Raw genomic sequence first — 18389 nt, 5'->3', positions numbered from 1 at the left:
AAGGGACCAACAACTGCTTCAAAATTTATATTGGAATCAAATGGCGGCGGTAAAAATTGATGATAATATAAGCAGTTGGAGTAAAATTCAAAGCGGAGTTAGACAGGGATGCGTTGCCTCACCGGAATTATTTCATATCTATAGTGAAATGATTCTCAGAGAAATAGAAGATCTAGATAGGATAAAAATTGGAGGTGTTAACATCAACAATGTAAGATATGCAGACGATACCACCCTAAAGCAAGTGCTGCAGAAGACTTACAAATCCTCCTAGACAAAGTAGTACAAACAAGTGTAGATTTTGGTCTAACCATCAACTGTAAAAAAACCAAATGTATGGTAATATCAAAACAACAGGATACTCCCAACTGCCAATTGTACATCGGTAACCAAGAGATTGTACAAATGACCAGCTTTAATTACCTTGGTAGTTTTATATCGCAAATTGCTAGAAGTAAAGTAGAAATAAAAAGAATTACCATTGCCAAAACCAACTTCCAAAAAATGACACCCAATTTTACCAACAGACACATTTCTACAACAACCAGGTTTAGGCTACTAAAATGTTACATCTGGTCAATCTTGCTGCATGCTTCCAAAACATGGACTATAACACCAGAACTCCAAAGAAACTTAGAAGCAACAGAAATGTGTTTTCTTAGATGAAAGCTGAAAATATCATATAGCGATAGGGTAACTAATGAGACAAAACTCCAACGTGCCCATACAAAAAGATCTTTAATGAGAACATTAAATGAGAGGAAACTTAAATTCCTGGGCCATGTCATCAGAAAGGGAGAAATAGAATGCCTTACATTACAAGGCCGTATGCCTGGGAAACGCAGTAGAGGAAGGCAAAGGAGAAAATATATGAGAGAACTAACAGATCCAAGTGTGCGAGACACATAAAAGTTGCTGGTGAACGCAGCAGGCCAGGCAGCATCTCTAGGAAGAGGTACAGTCGACGTTTCAGGCCAAGACCCTTTGTCAGGACAAACGTCGACTGTACCTCTTCCTAGAGATGCTGCCTGGCCTGCTGCGTTCACCAGCAACTTTTATGTTTGTTGCTTGAATTTCCAGCATCAGCAGAATTCCTCGTGTAAGTGTGCGAAATATCACTGACACTGCGAGGTGTGTGTGTGTGTGTGTGTGTGTGTGTGTGTGTGTGTGTGTGTGTGTGTGTGTGTGTGTGTGTGTGTGTGTGTGTGTGTGTGTGTGTGTGTGTGTGTGTGTGTGTGTGTGTGTTTGTGTTTGTGTTTTGGGGCGTGGGGTGTAGGACCGCCCTCCTGCCGACGGGGGGCAGTGTCGGGCGGTGCCAGTCTGATTATTGCTGTTATGCGGAGTGTTCTGTGTTAGCGACTGCAATGCTTGGTCTGCTGTGTGTTTCCCGTAAATCACATGGAAGTCGTACACAAGCAGTTTCTTGTGGTCGAGGAAGTGGAGAAAGGCAGTAAGACGAGGGCAACATGGCGTTGATGATGCTCTGGCTTTTTACAGTGGCTGCGGTGGTCTCTAAAGGTAAGGCTAGGACTTGCAGTAGGAGCATTTTAATACTTGAGGTCAGCCGTTGCGTGCGATTTCCCCAGCCTCTCCCAGTGAACTTAAACTTCACCTGAGTACGTACTAATGTATCTGTGATTAAATATAGAAAATACGTGGTCTTTGCATCACGTGTCAGTTAAAAGCAGTTTACTTATGTTAATGTGAATGATTATTTTAAAGATTACATTAGATTATAGCATGTCAGAAAGGTGCAATTCTGAACAATTCCAGCCTTTTAAGTCCGTGCAGTTACAATGTAAGAACAATCCAGCTGGCCCCTCCTACCTGCTATTACATTTGGCAATACATTCCAGATTTAAACCACTACTGCGTGTAAAAACAAAATATTTATGTTACCTCTGTTTATTTAGTAATCGTTGTCTTTCTACATATACTTCTACCAATGGGAATAGTTGCGGCTGCTCCTGAATTTTTAACTTTTACCAGAGCTGCATTCACTTGTAGAGAAAACTCTCAGTACTTCTGTACACCCTCAACTAAACTCCCTCATTCTTGAAACGATTTTTTTCAGTAATTTTCCTCTTCACCTTTACATCTTTCAGGTGTAGTGCGCAGAAACGTATAGCCATTCCACTATCAGCCAAGCAGTTACAAAGTTTACCGTGATATCCTGGTCTTGTATTCTCTGACGACTTTGAATGAGTATATTTTCTCTTTAAGTCCACTCTATTTCTCTTGCCATTTTCAACAAACTAGCCATATAGAACACGCATCGCCAAGTCTGTTTTTATACACTGTTTAAAATTGTGGCTTCTAGTTTGTATTGTCTGCAAGTCTTCCTAACAAAATATAGCATTTCATAATTTTTAACATTAAAATTCGTGCATCACCTGACCTCTATATCTCTGTGAACTATATTAGTATCCTCCAGCCGGATGCTTTGTAAGAAATTGTACAAAGTATTGATGTATGTTAAGAAAAGCGCTGGTCCAAAACTAACCCCTGGGAGTGTTCCGATGTAAACTTCCCTTCAGACCAAAATAAGTCAAACTTACCTGGCTGTTCTCAGTTTCTTTTTACCTAGTCTAATTTTCTACACGTGCTGCTCTTATGATAACCAAGTCTCTGCAATGACCTCAACAATTAGGCATGTTTTTTTCTTTAATATATCTGTGATGTTTTTCTCTAACCAATTTACTTTGTGACTGCTGATCCTGCTCGTGGGTTTATCTTCACACGTACTGTACATTGTTACACTTGTGAAGCTTTCCTCTGTATTTTCAAAATTTTCTTTTTTTTAGGTCATTTCTGATTCAGTGTTTCCATTTAGTGTATTCTTGAAAGATTCCTCTCAAATGTAGGCGTTGAACTGTTAAGAAATATCTTGCCTGGCACCTTTTGCTTTTTTTTCCATTTCCAGTTCTGTATCTGCCTCTGCCTGTGAAGGGTTGCCTCTTGCCTAGTGAATGTGCTGTATGTTAACCTTGCCTAGCTCCCTTTAATGAGACTTGCAGATGCGGGCCCGTGTCAAAGCCAAAGTAAATTTTTTAACAAAGTATGTTTATGACACCATATGCTACCCTGAGAAATGAATCTCAAGGTTGTTATGGTAATATTTACATAGTTTGATATTAACTTTATCTTGACTTTGATATGGACCCACAACTGCAAGTCACATTGTTGGGAGCTAAGCAAGGCTAACCTTTCCCCCTTTCTAAAGCTTGCTCTAGGAGTGGGCCATCTCACATATGGTACCATTAGTTAGCTTTTGGTTTCTGCATAGTTCACTTCAAAAAAAAAAGTTTTAGCCTTGTGAGTTAATGAGTATGCAAGTCCAGTAGGGCAGCCAGGATCTTGATAAAAAGATGTAATCAAAGTCCTTCAGGAATAAGAAATAAATGGGAATAATAAGAGGAAGGCACATTTTAAAATAATAGGAAAAGAAAGTAAAATAAAATAGCAAGGAAAATTGAATTTATGGAGGAAAACAATTACAATGGATTCCAGTTAATTCGACCATTGTTTAATCGGGGCAGCAGCTTATTTGCGACAACTCTTAAAGAACAAAAACTAATCAAGATAATAGCTGGGATTCCCTTCATTTATTTGGGTCACTATGCCACGTAATTGGGACAGGAAACTTGCCCAACAGTTTCTAAATAGTGTCAGTCACATGCTGTTATGTGGCTGTTAGACATTACACTGTGCTTAGAATGACCAGTTTCTAAATGGCATCAGTTATGTGTGTTTGTGTCACTGTTAGTTGCTGAGAAATAAGCAGTAGGACAATTCAGAACTGGTTTGTTTACTGCGCTTTCAAGTACTTAGGCTTGGAGGTGCCAGAAATGGACGGGAGTGAAAATGAAACTCTTTTACTCCTTCAACAAGTTAAGAACTATGAAGAATTTAAAGGTATCAACAATCATCTTGAATGTTACAATGAAAATGAAGTTTTAGAGGATGCAGTCATTAGAAGCATTGTAAGAAGGCAGTCCACTATTTGCATCTGTGGTTATTTTGTTCATTCAATAATATAGGCATCTGTTAGTCTCATGAGACCATGGATTTGCGCCTTGGAAGGTTTACAGGGCGCAGGCCTGGGCAAGGTTGTATGGAAGACCGGCAGTTGCCCATGCTGCAAGTCTCCCCTCTCCACGCCACCGATGTTGTCCAAGGGAAGGGCACGAGGGCCGATACAGCTTGGCGCTGGTGTCGTCACAGAGCAATGTGTGGTTTAGTGCCTTGTTCAAGGACACAACACGCTGCCTCAGCTGAGGCTACTAGCGACCTTCAGATCACTAGACTGACATCCTAACCACTTGGCCACGCGCCAACTTTGTTCATTTACCGTCGATCAAAAGACCATGGCAGTGAACACTGATTGAATTCCTTTGTTCATAACTTTAAGGAACTAATACACAGCTTTATAGTACTGTAATATTATTGGCAGTGTTCTAATTTGTTCTCTATTTCATTTAATTTGTTACTCAGTTAAATGTACTTTGTCTTTTTTTTAATACTTTTTTTAAACTATTTCCCGGCTAATTGGGCCAAATTTTACTTGTCCAGATGTGTCGCAATTAACCAGAATCCACTTTATATTCTTTTAATATAACTAATTTACAATATGCAGGAATTCAGCTCTAGCTAAAACATTTCCACTTACAATGGAGCAATTATATTGTGAAAGTATATTTTAATGTTAAATCTCCCTCTGACTTTGTTTCAAATTTAACCTACAGATGCAGCAAGTTGTAAAAAAATAAGAGCAAGTTGCAATATGTGTGTAGGAAATGGTGGATCAGCATAAGTTGGCCAATAAATTGAGGTGACTCATAACTCTTGGGGTGCCTCTCTTACACCCAAGTTTTCTGATCATTTAACAGCATTCTGCATTGCGAACCTACTTTTGCAGGCATTGCGAGCATGCACCTTCCACTTATTGGACTGCGATAGCATGAGGACTCCGATACACAGATATAATTTGTACTCCTGTTGTTGGCAGTGACCTAGCATGGGGTGACTTGTAGAAAATAAGGCATCAAGTGATTTCCATAAAACATTTGACAGGCACCTATGGGCAACTTGTGGTGTCAGTTCTTGCAGGGATGTAGTCATCTTTGTAAACACAAGTGATTCTACAGATGCTGGAAATCCAGAGTAGCAAACACAAAATGCTGGAGGAACTCAGCAGGTTGGGCAGCATCTAGAGCAGGGGTTCCCAACCCAGGGTCTACAGATCCTTGATTAATGGTATTGGCTTATGGCAACAAAAAGGTTGCGAACCCCTGGTCTAGAGAATAAGCTGCCCTGATGAATCGTCGATACTTTATGCCTCACCATAGATGCAGCTTGACCTGCTTGCTGAGTTCCTCCATCATTTTGTGTGTGTATGGTGAAATACAGTGTACAGCTTTCTACGAAACCCATTAGGTTCAGGGATGCAAAAAGAAAGTTTACCTATTCCAATCCTCTTGGTATTTGAACTTTACTTTTGCATTGAAAATTATTATTAAAAAGTGAAATAAAAGAATAGAATAACTTGTACACGTTCGGGTATGTTAAATGCTCGTGTCCCATTTTGGTTTTGACCAACTCGTAGGAAGTGTGGAAGGTAATGTTCTCGGACGGTTATAAAGCTAGGTGGGGAAGTTGTACCTGGGGTGGCATTTGGATACTATTAAATACATTTACTAACATATTTGAATTAAGAGAATAGACTTAAAAGTTGTAAAGCACATGGCAGTTAAAGATCTGGATGAATGGAAAAGTAGTTGGAGTTAACGATTGCAATTGCCATAACTTGCCCCATCACAGTTGAGTATCAGTTAATCAAATTAATATAATTGTGAGCTGTATAGTTAGGAGTAGGAAGTCATGACTGAGGCACAAGGAAATAATTAAAGCTGTTGTGTTTCAGTTGGCAGCAAACACTTTAACTATCAGTAAAGTGTGCAGAAAATTTCAACTTTGAAAGTAGGTAATTGGAGGTTGCCATATAGGGTCTCTACTCAAAATGTTGATTGTTTACTCTTTTCCATAGATGCTGCCTGGTCTGCTGAATTCCTCCTGCATTTTGTGTGTGTTGCTTTGGATTAACAGCATCTGCAGATTTTTTTCATGTTTGTGTCAAAATAGGAATTGCAAGTTCAGGGCATTTGTTAAAACTGCTGAAATGCTGATTGAAGCAACACACATCAAAGTTGCTGGTGAACGCAGCAGGCCAGGCAGCATCTCTAGGAAGAGGTACGGTCGACGTTTCGGGCCGAGACCCTTCGTCAGGACTAACTGAAGGAAGAGCTAGTAAGAGATTTGAAAGTGGGAGGGGGAGGGGGAGATTCGAAATGATAGGAGAAGACAGGAGGGGGAGGGATGGAGCCAAGAGCTGGACAGGTGATAGGCAAAAGCGGTATGAGAGGATCATGGGACAGGAGGCCCAGGGAGAAGGAAAAGGGGAGGGGATTGAGATTGGTGTCGCAAATCGAAGAAACTTTCCAGATAGGAGCTTTAAGATTCTATAAGATTGTGTTAAGGTGCAAATTACTTCTATCTGCCTTCTGATCAATGTATCAGTAGCCATTTATTGAATGTAATTTGGCTGGTTTTTGAGCAGTTGCTAGGTCAAAAGTTGGAGTTTAAAGACAATAAATGCCAGGCAGACACAGGAAGTTAATTTGATAAATAGGCCATTTAGGATTATATCCCTCATCAAAATTTTGCTGGTAGACTTAATGTTCCTTTGGTAATTGAGGGGATTGATTTAACACAAGCCAGTGCTGGTGGTGCTTAGTTTTTGAAATACTAGATCTGTGATTTTTTTTTATTAAATATGGAAGGCTGTGACTTCCTGACTTGCCAACAGAGTTGGAATGTCAAATTGCTGAGTCCATTCTGCTGCAGGACATGGAGTATTCCTTGCGCCAATTAATAAAACAAGTATCCCATGTCTTAACCAAGCCCAAGCACAGTAGTTTTGCCTGTCATGTAGTGTTTCTCCCTCCACCCCTCCCCTCCACCTTTTAAATCTACTCCTCGTCATTTTTTTCTCCAGTCCTGCTGAAGTATCTCGGCCCGAAATGTCAACTGTACTCTTTTCCATAGATGTTGCCTGGCCTGCTGAGTTCCTCCGGCATTTTGTGTGTGTTACAGTACGATTGAACTCGCCTACCATGCTTTTCATTTTAGAAGGGCTCCCTCAAACTGTAGTCTGATCTTTGTTCCTGCAGCATCTGAACTGTAAACACTTAACCAACTACTAAGCTATCTGGCACCGACGTTTATCCAAAGGTCAGGATCAGAATCAGGTTTAATATCATCGGCATATGTCATGAAATTTGATAACTTAACGGCAGCAGTGCAATGCAATACATGATAAGCATAGGGGAAAAAATGAATTTTCCAGATTCTAAGTATCTTAAATTTTTAAAAGGGCAAAAACAGAAAAAATAAAAAAGTGGGGTAGTGTTCATGGGTTCAGTGTCCGTTTAGAAATCAGTTGGCAGAGGGGAAGAATCTCTTCCTGACTGTGTGCCTTCAGGCTTCTGTATCTTCTTCCCTTTCTCTTATGGTCCACTCTCCTCTCCTAGCAGATTCCTTCCTCTCCAGCCCTTTACCTTTCCTACCTACCTGGCTCAATCTATCACCTTCCTGCTATCCTCCTTCGTCTCCCCTCACCTTTTCATTCTGGTGTTTTCCTCTTTCCTTTCCAGTCCTGAAGAAAGGTCTCGGCCCGAAGCCGTTCACTGCTTATTCATTTCCATAGAATCTCCCTGACCTGTTGAGTTTCTTCAGCATTTTGTGTGTGTTACTGTAAAAAGGCACTAGTTGTAAGTTACTGAACTTGAAATAATGTACAGTTTCTGCTCATCATAGGGTGCACTTTAGGAATGGCTGTCAAAAGATAGCATTGACATCCCAAGGAGTAAAACTGACATTGACGTACCTCGTCTAAAGTTTTAATAAAAGAAAGCTCTAATTTATTATCTATAGAGAGATTAAGAAGCTAGTAATAAAGTTTAGAGATTTATACAGTTTTGAGTTTCTCTGGATATGTTCAATAATACCTTGACTTGTAACCATTTGTTCTGTCAAAATAACTCTTATTTGCTGTCTGAATATCCTAGTGAATCTGGTATAATAACTAAGATTCAAGATTTATTTACTATCAAAGAATATATAAATTATGCAACCTTGAGATTTGCTTGCTCACAAGTAGCCACAAAGCAAGAAACCCACTTAAAACTTAGAAAAAGAATAAAAAAAATAAAGAAGATCAACTCTCAATGCGCAAGAGAAAGAAAAAAATGCAAATCATGCAAACAATTGAAGCAAATGACAGAATTCCAAACAAAAGTCAAGTTCTTAGATCCAAATCCCAGAGCAGCCCTGAGCAGGCCCAAAGCCTCGTTGTCAGTTCATTGTATTAGCAGGCACAGAACACAGCAGCCGGGGCAGTCTTCATAGCCTCAGCACCATAGAGATGGCCATAGCAGGAATTATGTTCAGTAAGGGAACTAACTAGAACTTGGTTAACCTACTTGTAATGAGAGTTGGGGATTTTGCCCAGCTTCCTGACTTTGTCAAGTGTAGATGGTGAGAATCTTTTCAAAGAATCATTTAGTAAAAATGCAAACGTATTTTCCTTGGTAATGACACTGCAAGTGTCTCCACTACCTGCACGTCACCGCTTTCCTTCTCAATCTACCAGGATGTTTCTGAGACAGTCTTGCATCTAGCATGTCATTTCCTACGCCCACTAATGTTTTTTGATGTGAATCAGCCGGAGAAGATTGCTGTTATTTGTACTGCATCTATCTTCATTCCTGTCCACTTGTAAAGGTTATAAAGATAGCGATTGTACCCATATTCTGACAAGACAAGCCATGTTATGCAACTGCAAGCTGCACCAAGCAGGATGTCATTTACTTCCCTTGCTTTCTCACTTATTCACCACTTACAATTCCCCCGACCCGCCGAGTTACAGAAAGATAAATATTTGACTTTCAGTGTAAACTGCAGGTACTTTGTGTGATTAAATTTACTTTTATTCAACAAGTATGATTAAATTAACTTCTTTCAACAAGTGTGATTAAATTAACTTTTATTCAACAAATGTGTCAGGAGAAATAACTCAGTTTATTAGTGCCTAACATTATTTCTGCTAATTACAGGTTTAATTACCCTTTCTTTCAAAATCGCATTTTATGAAAATCTTGTTAATAAAATACCTTCCAAAACCAAAATATGCTGGAAATCTAAAATAAAAACAGAATATAATGGAAGTATTTACCACGTAGATCAGCATTTGTGGAGTGAGAAACCAGAATAAAATTTTTATTAAAGGTGGTTAAGCAAATTGTTGAGATTTTTTATTTATTTCTTCTGAAATTCATGAGAATTTTTTTTTCAGTGCTTGGAGAAATAAAGCCCCCAACAAATATACGAATTCGGGCTTTTAATATGAAGTATGTTCTTAAGTGGGATGATGCACAGAACAGTAATTACAGTGTGAATTATACTGTAAATTATAGAAGGTAAGCCAATTTAACTGTTGAGTCTTTTATAGTTAATCATTGTTTTTAACGAACAGGGCACCCCCTATTTTTTAATTTTAATAGTTGCTTGTTTTTAATTCAGTTCTAACTTGGATGTCATTCGAAAGAACTCAAAACATTATTTTAAATTTAGTAATACACACAAGATGCTGGAGGAACTCAGCAGCATCTATGGAAAAGAGTAAACAGTCGATGTTTCAGGCTGAGACCCTTCATCAGGACTAGGAAAAAAGAGAAATCAGAGTAAGAAAGTCGGGGAGGGGAGGAAGAAGTACGAGGTAGTAGGTGATGGGTGAAACCAGGCGAGGGGGAGAGGTGAAGTAAAGAGCTGGGAAATCGATTGGTGAAAGAGATAAAGGGCTGGAGAAGGGAGAAACTGATAGCAGAGGACAGAAGGCCATGGAAGGCAATTTTAGAAAGAATTGCTTGTCAGATGTGTCAGTATTACAATGAAGTAAAGGAAATTACAGCAACATGAGAGAGGAGTTGGCTAGAATTGATTGGAAAACAATACTGGCAGGAATAACGGCAGAGCAGGCAATGGCTGGAATCTCTGGAAACAATTTGGAAAACGCAGGATATATACTTCCCAAAGAGGGAGAAGTATTCTAAAGGCAAGGTGACAAAACCATGGCTGACAAGAAGTCAAAGCCAACATATAAGCCAGAGAGGGCATATAATAGAGGAAAAGTTAGTGGCAAGTTAGAGGATTGCAAAGCTTTTAAAAGCCAACAGAAGGCAACTAAAAAGTAATTAAGAAGGAAAAGATGGAATACGAAAGTAAGCTAGCAAATTATATTAAAAGAGGATACTGAAAGTTTCTTCAGATGCATAAAGTGTAAAACAGAGGCCAGAGTGGGTATCGGATCACTGGAAAACGATGCTGGAGAGGTAGTAATGGGGGGGGGGGGGGGGCAACAAAATGGTGGACAAACTGAATAAGTATTTTGTATCAGTCTTCACTGTGGAGGACACTAGCAGTATGGTGGAAGTTCCAGGAGTCAGGAGACATGAAATGTGTGAAGTTACCTTTACTGGGGAGAAGGTTCTTTGGAAACTGAAAGGTGAGAAGCTAGATGAGTCACCTAGACCAGATGGTGTGCATGCCAGAGTTCTGAAAGGTGGCTGAACAGATTGTGGAGCCACCAGTAATGATCTTTCAAGAATCACTAAATTCTGGAAAACTGGAAAATTCCAAATGTCACTCCGTTCTTCAAGAAGTGAGAGAGGCCGAAGAAGAGTGTCTTTTTAGAACAGAGATGAAGAGGAATTTCTTTAGCCAGAGAGGGTGAATCTGTGGAGTTTTTGCCACAGGTGGCTGTGGAAGCCAAGTCTTTATTTATATTTAATGCAGAGGTAGATATATTCCTGATTGGTCAGAATATGAAGGGGTATGGGGGTGGGGGGGGGGAAGGCAGGAGACTGGAGATGAGATCAAAAGTGGATGGCCTAATTCTGCTCCTATATCTTATGGACTTATAGAAGAAAGGGAATGGGGAGGAGCACCAGAGGAAGCTGATGGGCTGAGAAGAGAAGCTGAGGGAGGGAAACGGGAATGGGGAATGAAGTAATTACTGGAAGAAGACAGTGTTGGTGACATCAGGTTGGAGGCTACCCACATGGAATACTAGGTGTTGCTCCTCCAGTCTATGTGTGGCTTTATTGCGGCAGTATTAAAAGCCGTGGACTGACATGTCAGAATGGGAAGTAGAATTGAAATTGGTGGCCACCAAGAGAACCCCACTTTTTCTGGCGCATGACTACTTTGACTTCTGCCATTGGGACATTTTCTCTCCTTTTTCAATGTACTCATTATGTTTTTAGTAGTTGAGTTGCCAGAATGCTATTTTGCACTGAATGGAATAGCACTGCAATCTCGTCCTGAGTAATGACAATAAATCTCCAGCTAAACCTTTGCAGAAAGAGATCTTATAATACTTTATAGAAGAGATAAAATTGAGAGGGATGAGAAGAAGGAAGTGCAGAAAGGAGACACAAAAGGACATGAAGGAGAAGTCTTTCCAAGATGACCGTTGGGCAAAAAAAGAGTGTTTCATAAGTCGCGAATGTAGTTGTCAGTAGCAAACTGGACGACGTATGAAATGAAGAGCAGGATGAGGACGTTGCTGGGATACTGTGAAGCAAGTCAAAGCAGAGATTAGAAAACAATTGAGAAAATCTTCCAATAAAGTTGTTAATTTATCAGAAAGAAGTTGGCGATAGTGGAGTTCAGTGAAGGAAATTTTCATTTGTATTGAGTGGAAATAAACGAGAGGAGATTAGAGCAGTCAATTTGAGGTGATGAAATGTGGTTTAAGTTTCGATGGCTGAGAGAGAGATAGTGATACAGTTGAATATTTGTATCCCGAGATAAGAGATTTTCATTCGAAACTTTAAAGGGTCTGTTTATTATATGGCACTGCAATCTGTCCTTAACACCCATACAGACAGATTATCAGTGATTCAAAGTTCAAAGTATTTACAGGCAGCCACAAAACAAAGAAACCCAATAGAACCCATTTTAAAAAAGACCGTCAATCACGTGTGCAGAGAGAAGAAGAATAAAAAGTTGTGCAAACAATAAAGTAAGCAAATGGCATTCAGAACTGCAAGTTGCAAAGTGAGTCCACAAACACAAAGCCAGGCATCACAGCCTCAGTTCAGCAAAGAGCCAAGTAAACGCCGCAGTGCAGTGAGCAGAACCAGCCCGTCTCTTCCCTCCGGCCACAACACCCTGACCCAATGCTAAAGATGTCCAAACCTCAGGTCATTCCTTGCTCCCGGATTAGGGCCCTGCTGCTTCGAGGAGCTCTCGAGCCAGTATTCTGCTGCTTCGATTCAGCTCGTACATGACCTTTCCAATTCGGCATGGTGCTTAAATTGATCATACCTTGGGTTCTTCCTCATTTTTTGGCCTGGTCCTGGGCCTGGGCCCAGATCCTGCCTTGACTCTGCTTCATCTCTGCTCATGAGGAATTGAGGATATAAAAAAATCATTTTGAACCTATGTAACCTGTGGCTAGAAGAATAATTGGGACTGAACAGGAATTTCTGAACTGAAGTAAATTCTGTCTTTAGTAGTTAGAAAAAAACCCGGCTTATACTGGTTCCCTTGTAATTTGCAGAGACACATTGGGAATTTGATAAATAATACCTTCTACCTTTGTTTGAGTAGGGGAGGAGGACACACCGATAAGGACAAGAATGAGCATCTGTGTGAAATTAAGTCAGGGCCTTGCAAAGGGAATAACTGTTAAGGACTGGACAGTACATCCATCTGTAATTAGACCTTGATTTAGTGGACTCTCTTATCTAAGTAATTAAGTTTTGCGCCAACAGACTTGGTGGGCGTACCAGTTCTAATAACATCTTGCAACAGTAATGTATGGGACTTACTATGTATAAATATATGGCTGTAACCTGACTGAGTTGGTCCACTTGTCAGAGGGTGGCAGTACTTGCGTGCCTTCCCTTCGACAACTGGGTCTCAAGCTCCTGCAGGAGAGTGCGCAATAAACTGAGGTGACGATAAGAAGCTGGTCTCCCGAGTTTTATTCAGGTTCGACTTTAACACTCCCCTCACCTCGGTTCTGCTGCATCGAATTGCCTCCAAGTCTGCTCCAGCAATGACCAAATATTAACTCATTCCCCACTTCAGGGCCTGGGCCCCACCGCCTCCATTTGGCGTGCCATGCCACAACCATACTGCCCCTTCAGGACTTCAGTTCCCACTGCAAAAAGTGCCAGGTCATTCAGGTGGTTCAAAAGCTGAACTCCAAAAAGGAAGTTGCTGGCTATCATTGACCAGAAAAATGTTATTAGTGAAGTATTTAGTCGCTTCCTTTCATTTGTTTGCCACTGATAAGTAGTTGCTGAGCTTCCCCAGTGCCAATCAATTGAATGATTAGATAATTATTCAAAGAGTAGTTTAGAAAAGCCCAGGAAAGTGCACTTTAAAAAAACAATCATTACCAAATTACACAAACTCGCAACTGAAATTGACGACTAAATCGAAGTTCAAAGTAAATTTATTATTGAAGTACATACATGTCACCACATAGTAGCCTGAGATTCATTTTCTTGCCGGCATTCATAGTAGATACAAAGAAACACAATAGAATCAATAAAGAAACAACCAATGTGCAAATGGCAACAAATTGTGCAAAAACAAAAGAAAAACAAAACAATTATAAATAAATAAGTAATAATAATACTGGTAACTTGAATTGTGGAGTCCTTGAAAGTGAGTCCATAGGTTATAGAATCAGTTGGCGTGAGTGAAGTTATCCAGTGTGATTCAGGAGTAATAACAGTTCCTAAATCTGGTGGTGTGCGACCTTTACCTCTCTCCCAATGGCAGCAACGAGAAGAGAGCATCGCCTGAATGGTGAGGCTCCCTGATGATGGATGCTGCTTCCCTGCAACAGCGCGCTTTATAGATGTGCTCAATGGTGCGGATGACTTTACCTGTGATGGACTGGGCTGCATTCACTACTTTTCCGTTCAAGGGCATTGTTGTCTCCATACCAGGCAGTGTTGCTGCCATTCAGTGTACTCTCACCGCTGTGAATCTATAGAAGTTTGTCAAAGTTTTAAATGACATTCCAAATCTTTGCAAATTTCTAGGAGAGCAGAGGCGCTGCTGTGACGTAATGGCACTTGCACGCTAGGTCCAGGGCAGATCCTCTGAAATGATAATATTGAGGTATTTAAAGTGACTGAGCCTTTCCACCTCTGATCTTCTGATGAGGACTGGCTCATGGATCTCCGGTTTCTTCCTCCCGAAGTCATTTGGTTTTGCTGACGTTGATGAGAGGTGGTTGTGGCACCATTCAGCCAGATTTTCAATCTCCTTCCTATTTGCTGATTCGTCACTCGGACATTGAGTTAGTTCCTGACCTGCAGTAGAATCTGTTAACAAGTAAGCATTGAGGGCAAACTCCCTTGTCTGACATTGAGAATCACCAGACCGTCACAGTGTCTGGCCATCAGACAAATGGAAGCAGATGCGAGTGTGAGTCGCTACAGTGGTACAATAGAACATTTGTTAGCGTTGAGCACCTCTGCTGGTTTTGCACTGCTAAACCTTTCCTTTTGTGTACTGATTGATTGTGTCCCAAGAAGTCATTTGCTGCCATTTCCCTTCCCCACTGATATCTATGCAAGAGAACATGGTTAAAACGTCTTTCTCTTAGAAGCAACAACAATATGGGAGCAGATGACTGTTATTTTAATTTGCATCCCTTTTTAACTCATTTGTATTTCTGCTCCCTAAATCAGTTATAGTCCTCAAGCTTGCAGGTGAAGCTGCTGGACCCAGTAGAGTAGGAAAGTATTGATAATTCATTGAAGTGAGTTTTCAGTGCTGTCCTCTGGACATTCAACAAAAAACAGAAACAAGCAAAAATCAGTTCGTTCATATTGAAGTTAAAGCCTTTTACCAAATCATCAATGAGCTCTGATTGTCACGCCCTGGTATATTTCTATGTAACATGCTTTGTTAATATTTTGTAAAAGATTTTGCTAATGTTAAGTAAATATTTCAGTCCATTTAAAATCTGACACGACCTCGCAAACAGTAGGGTGGGGGTAGGGAACAAAAACACACATCAGATGTTGGGAGGGGAAGCATCATTATCTCAATAAAATCTTTGTTTAATTTGTAGTATTTCAATGTTTGACACAGTTCATACTAAGTTTTGTGAGTCACCAATAATCGGTAATGGTATGGAGTTTGCAATGTTTCCTTTGTGAAACACCTATTCTTGACTGATTTAGAACATTGAACTCTGCTACACAGTACAGTCCCTGAAGTCCCCCACGTTGTGTCAACCTCTTAGCCTTCTTCAAGATCATTCAACCTTTCCCTCCTATTTAGCCCTCTACTTTTCTTTCAACTTTGTCTTACTTTAGCTTTTCTATTGAAAATCCACTTGCACTTGCTAACTATTCATGTACTGGTCCAGAGCTGAATGTTTTTTTTCTAATCTCAGTCACCACATTCAGAATTCCATCTGTTGTGATTGGCTCATGTTGGTCATGCTCCTGATTGTGCTTGAATGCAGGTTCAACATGGCAATGCCATTAAATCATCTTGGAATTTTAGTAATGTTGACATGGTTGCGTTGCATGTTTTTGACTGAAACAGCACCTGTTCAACGGTAAAGCCAGTCTTGGTCTACTGAATGCAGTTGATTATCCTTTACATAATTTTTACTTGTTTCCTCTTAGTGGCGTCAGTGGCTGGAAGAAGGTGAAAGGATGTGAAAATATCATCCGTAGAGAGTGTGATTTCACTTCATCAGACATTATATTTTCTGGAGAATACTTCCTACGGCTGCAAGCCCGTCATGGGAATCAGACGACGGCCTGGCTGTGCACAGGTTCATTTATTCCTGACAAGAACAGTAAGTAACCTTGATAAGTTAAATGTGCTGTCACCTCTTGGATTCTGAATTTAAATTTTGCAATGATACAATGTATTGGCTTTTTCAACGTGAATTTTCTGCTCACCAGAGCTGCGGTTTTTACAGTAACTCACTTCATTTAAAACATTTTAACTTGCTGTGTGTATTTGGAACATTATATCTTGCTCTATACTTTCTCATTCTCAACATTATTTATTATTTCCCCTTTTATCCCACTATCAATTCTATGACTTATCCAAGTTTGTTTGTTCAGTTAGGAATAATATAGGCCTATTTATATGTTCAATCTCTTTTCATGTTAGAACCGGAAAGTATTAAGCTGAGAGGAGGAATCTGTCCTTGCAATATGTGAGAATTAGCTTTATGGTGAAGGATAATCTTGAACTGCAGCATTCCACTGGCTGTCTAGAAGAATATCCAAGAACAATATTCCAAATAAGCTCTGCTTTATAGTAAGACGTATTCCCAAATATATCTTATCTGATTAACTAGGTAATTAGATTCAATTAGATATCTGTAATTGGATTCAAATTTTATTTTATTTCATATTTTCTGAAATGAACCTACTTTATATATACTTTACCATACTTTGTAGTAAGATGGTAGGGGAAAGGGAACTGGAATGATAATGCTGAGGATTAAGTAGTTGGTTTACAAACTAGGGCAGTGTGTAGTGAAACTCCTAGCAAAGAGAAGGTGATAATAGGGCAAAATTGCAGTCAACAGGATGAGTTGTAATGAAAAACAGGTACAAAATCGAAAAGTGTGAATAAAGGATTATATTTGAATGTGTGCAGATTACAGAATAAGGTACTGTGGATGAACTTGTAGCACAGTTACAGCATGTATGATGTTGCGGGCATTCGCTGAATCTTAGGAGCTTAATGTCCAAAGATACATTGTATCTAAAGGACGGACAGGCAGGTAGGCAGAGGGGGTGGCATGGCTCTGTTGGTAAAAAATAAAATCAAATCATTAGAAAGAGGTGACATAGGGTCGAAAGGTGTTGAATTATTGTTGATAGAGCTAAGGAACTGCAAGTATAAAAAGGCCCTGATGGGAGTTATATACAGACCCCCCCCCCCCAAACAGTAGTAAGGAAGTGGTCTACAAATTGCAACAGGAGGTAGAAGATGCATGCCAAAAGGACAGTGTTACGATAGTCATGGGGAATTTCAATATGCAGGTAGAATTTGGCACTAGATCACAAGAGGGGGATTTTCTAGAATGTCTACCAGATGACTTTTTAAGAACAGTTTGTGATTGAACCCACTAAGGGATCAGCTATTTTGGATTGGGTGTTATGCAATGAGCTGATTTCATTAGAGACCTTAAGGTAGACATTCTAGAAAAGGTACAGCATATTACAGGCCCTTCGGCCCACAATGTTGTGCCGACCCTCAAACCCTGCCTCCCATATAACCCCCCACCTTAAAGGAAGGAAGCAATTGATCATAATATTGAATTCACCCTTGAAATTTGAGAAGTTAAAGTCAGATGTATCAATATTACAGTGGAGTAAAGAAAGTTACAGAGACATGAGCGAGAAGTTGGCCAGAATTGACTGGAAAAGAACACTGACAGGGATGACGGCAGAGCAGCAATAGCTGGAATTTCTGGAAGCAATTCGGAAGGCACAAGATGTATGCATCCCAAAGAAGAAGAGGTATTCTGAAGGCAAGGGCTAACAAGGGCAGTCAAAGCCATCATAAAAAGCTGAAGAGAGGGCATATAATAGAGGAAAAATTAGTGGGAAATTTAAGGATTAGGAAGCTTTTTAAAAAGCAACTAAAAAGTCATTAAGAAGGAAAAGCTGGAATACAAAAGTATGCTAGCCGATAATATTAAAGAGGATACCAAAGGATTCTTCAGATACATAAAGTATAAAGGAGAGGCAAGAGTGGATATTGGACAGCTGGAAAACAATGCTGGAGGGGTAGTAATGGGAGACAAGGAAATGGATGAACTGAATAAGTAATTTGCACCAGTCTTCACTGTGGAAGACCCTAGCAGTATGGTGGAAGTTCCAGGTGTCAGGGGACATGAAGTGTGTGAAGTTACCATTAATAAGGAGATAATTACTGGGAAGCTGAAAGGTCTGAAGATAGATAAGTCAACAGGACCAGGTGGTGTACACACCAGAGTTCTGAAAGAGATGGCTGAAGAGATTGTGGAGGCACCAGTAATGATCTTTCAAGAATCACTAGATTCTGGAATGGTTCTGGAAGACTGGAAAATTGCAAATGTCACTCCATTCTTCAAGAAGGGCGAGAGACAGAAAAGGGTGTCTTTTTAGAACGAAGATGAGGAATTTCTTTAGCCAAAGAGGGTTAATCTATGGAGTTCTTTGCCACTGGTGGCTGTGGAGGCCAATTCTTTATTTATATTTAGGGCAAAGGTTGAT

At 40.0% G+C, this 18389-nt stretch overlaps 1 protein-coding gene across 1 annotated transcript in view; it reads left to right on the top strand.

The window, feature by feature from the left end:
• Window positions 1–1344: 1344 nt before the first annotated feature.
• LOC140198881 (interferon alpha/beta receptor 1a-like) overlaps window positions 1345–18389 on the top strand; it is a 33219-nt gene continuing 16174 nt past the window's right edge. Inside the window, exons 1-3 of the mRNA XM_072260066.1 lie at window positions 1345–1518; window positions 9413–9536; window positions 15789–15964. Coding sequence (XP_072116167.1) covers window positions 1467–1518; window positions 9413–9536; window positions 15789–15964 — 352 coding nt within the window. The 5' untranslated portion in view covers window positions 1345–1466. The remainder of the gene's footprint in view (window positions 1519–9412; window positions 9537–15788; window positions 15965–18389) is intronic.

Source organism: Mobula birostris, chromosome 6, assembly GCF_030028105.1.
Source record: "Mobula birostris isolate sMobBir1 chromosome 6, sMobBir1.hap1, whole genome shotgun sequence".
NCBI classification, from domain to species: Eukaryota; Metazoa; Chordata; class Chondrichthyes; order Myliobatiformes; family Myliobatidae; genus Mobula; species Mobula birostris.
Note: the sequence above shows the minus strand (reverse complement) of the source record. Positions and strands in the feature narration are given on the sequence as shown.